The sequence below is a fragment of the Triticum aestivum genome, chromosome 4D, assembly GCF_018294505.1.
Source record: "Triticum aestivum cultivar Chinese Spring chromosome 4D, IWGSC CS RefSeq v2.1, whole genome shotgun sequence".
NCBI classification, from domain to species: Eukaryota; Viridiplantae; Streptophyta; class Magnoliopsida; order Poales; family Poaceae; genus Triticum; species Triticum aestivum.
Window position 1 is genome coordinate 152,306,460 of NC_057805.1, and position 3,087 is coordinate 152,309,546.

The 3,087-nt window shown below is 50.5% G+C and overlaps 1 protein-coding gene across 1 annotated transcript in view; it reads right to left on the reverse strand.

Annotated features, from left to right (window-relative positions):
• Positions 1-1,947: 1,947 nt before the first annotated feature.
• LOC123096963 (protein ELF4-LIKE 4) overlaps positions 1,948-3,087 on the reverse strand; it is a gene marked incomplete in the record, with an annotated part of 1,869 nt that continues 729 nt past the window's right edge. Inside the window, 1 exon segment of the mRNA XM_044518753.1 lies at positions 1,948-2,678. Within this exon segment, the coding sequence (XP_044374688.1) occupies positions 2,310-2,678 (369 nt within the window).

Sequence of the window (3,087 nt, forward strand, 5' to 3'; positions counted from 1 at the left end):
CTAGGGCACCGACTCGTATACTCTGCTTTCTGCTAGCCGCCATGGCCCCACCTCGTGCCAACCAGCCACCACACGACCTTGAGCCACTAGATCCGCCAACCACAGCCGGGTGACCTGCAGACCTCGCCCACCAGCAGACGCCAGATCCACAACATCCCTGGCCAAGATCGCCTTGCCGAGCACTTCGCACGCCTCCCGGCTGAACAACTCGTCGGGACAAAGCGCTACCCGACTGTGTTGCTCGCCGGGTCAGCGCCGGAAGGAAACGCCTCGCCGCTGCTCTCCTCAAAAGCATGGCTAGATTTTTCACCGGACAGCTCAGGCTACAGCGAGGGAAGGATGGATGAATAATGGGAGGTGGAGTCTAGGTCGGACTCGCCGCCTGTGTCGACTAGAGGGAGCCACGTGTTTTCCCTTTCTACATTATATTATAGCTGGCCAAATGGGCCGGGTCAACCAGGCCGGCCCGCGAGCTCGCCGGCACGGCCCACATGGGCCAGGCACGGCACGGGCTAAACGGGCCGGGCCCAACACACGGCACGCCCTGGGCCATGCTTGGGCTGCTAGGCTGAGCAGGCAGGCCGGCACGCAGACCCGATTATCTTTTATTTTTTTATATATCCCTATATAGCCAGGTAAAAATTGGCTAAAAAACATACAATGAGCCAAATAGCAGTCAGACTAGCGTGCCTGAGCAGCTGGACCGTGCCTGGGCTGCAGGCTGCAGCACGCGCGCCGGCACGGCATTACCCGTATAATAATCGTGCCTAGGCGGGCCGGGCCGGGCTGTGCCAGGCACGATTACAATCGGCCGGGCCATGCCGGGCCGGCCCATCCCGTTTAGCCAGCTATGTTCTACATCAGGAGTAATAGTGCATGTGCAATGCACATTAATACTCCCTCCGTTCCTAAATACTTGTCTTTCTAGGCATTTCAAATGACTATCACATACAGATGTATGTAGACATATTTTAGAGTGTAAATTCACTCATTTTACTCCGTATGTAGTCACTTGTTGAAATGCCTAGAAAGACAAGTATTTAGGAACGGAGGGAGTATAAGATAAGATACTAATTGTATTGCGCGTTAGTATTAGGCAAGATCCAAGTTGCATGTTTGTTGACATTAGATATAAAATGCATGTTAATATTAGGTAAAAACTGGTTAATGTTGACATTAATATTGGGCATAATAATATTAAAAAGCCGAGGTGCTAAATACCAGGGCGACATAGACCGTTGAATAGATGCAATTCAACGGGTGAGATTTGTTGGATCTCAAGAACTCTCATATATCGATATAGATATAGATAAAGAGGTAGATTACTTTTTGGGTTTGTTACCGTAGACAGATAACAAATGGGCACCCATTGACACTATTCAGCATGCCAAATCAGTGGTCAAAAAGGTTCGTATGCTTAGATCAGGGACCGAGCAAGATGCCACACACACAGGCCAGAGGCCACTGTCTCAAATAAGATTCTGGCCATGGTTTTGTAAACTATGATTGGCAGCCCAAAAATTATTGCAACCTTTTTTTTCTGTCCTCCTCCTGCCGCTGATGATGTCCAGCATCTTGCAGATGCCCACTAGAAAGAAAGAACACCCCCATGTTATTTTTTGGCTACTTGGGCATGCACAAAAGGAGAACCTTATCTACACTCCACCAACTCATCAGATGATGAGTGAGCTTATCTAGCAGTAGAAGCAAGTCGTCATCAAACTTTTCATCATGGTTTGCAACAGGACAGAAGGGAAAGATGACAGGGGAGAAGGGGGGGAGCAGCAGCAGATTGGTAAAAGCTGTAAAGCTTTGCACTTTGCATCAGTACATGCGAATTTCAGGATCAACATGGTCCATCCCAATCCAAGGGCAACGGTATTTTAATTTTCCCCTCACAAATCACCTAGAGAAAGATAGTTTCAAATTACCAAAGTAAGAAGAAAATACTACTCAAGAACTCCCAGATCTCTCAGATTAACTGTATACCTGGCTGGCATACCTGAGATCAGCCAGGTGACTAGATTCTACATGTAGTAAGGCTGCAGATTATCAAGAACTGGTGTTTTTTGCTCATCGTCACATGGACTTGTACAGAAAAGTTATTTTTTTTTCTCACCATCAGGGTTGAAGAAGCACTTTGCGGCAAAGAAGAAGAAGAAGCACGGCAAGAAGTTAAGCAAGGAAGAACTAGCCTAGTACTAGTAGTAAGTAGGAGTAGCAAACATCTCATCAGTAACTCACATCCTTCCTCGCTAGCTGCTACACAGCATCCATGGCGATGCCAAGTACCATCCGGTCGGGCCAAGCTAGCCGGGCCGGACGCGCTTCTGTCCGGCGGCGGCGGCGCGGCCGGCGGCATCGGAGGAGCGCAGCGTGCCCGAGGAGTCGCCCTCCGAGGAGCCGCCGTCCATGGCGGCGCCACGGTGCGCGAAGGAGGCAGAGAGGTCGGCGTAGAGGCCGACGACGCGGCGGATGTTGTTGTTGAGCTCCCGGATGAGGCCGACGTTGCGGGTGAGGCTGTCCGGCGCCCGGGACTCGTGGTTCTGGTTGATCTCGGAGATGAGCATCCGGTTCTGGTCCAGGATGCTCTGCACCTGTACGAAGCTCTTGTGGAACGTCTGGATCAGCTTCCCGTCCACCACCTGGTGGTGCCCCCCTCCGCCGCCGCCGCCGCCGCCGCCTCCATTGCCCATCCCCGAGAAGCTCTCGCCTTCCATCCCTTTCTCCCTCTCCAAACTCACTCTTGTTGATTCTTCTTCACCAGAGCTAGCTAGAGTGTCCCCTGAAATTGACCCATAAATTACAAAATTAGTTGGCTAAACTTTGCATTTATGTGGGGATCGGGCTGTACTGGAAACAAATAAAGACCCATCAAGAACATCTAGTCTACTAGCACAAAGAATAAATGTGCGGGTATTGTACTAGTACAAGGCAATACTAGCACGCAATCGAGGCAGCGGGTTGCATGTGAAAACCAGTGTGAAGATGAAACCCAAGACAATAAATCACCTCTCTGAATTTCCTCCTAGAAAATAAAATCCAAGCATCAGGGGAGCCGGCCGGCTGGCTCTATCATCTAGAATG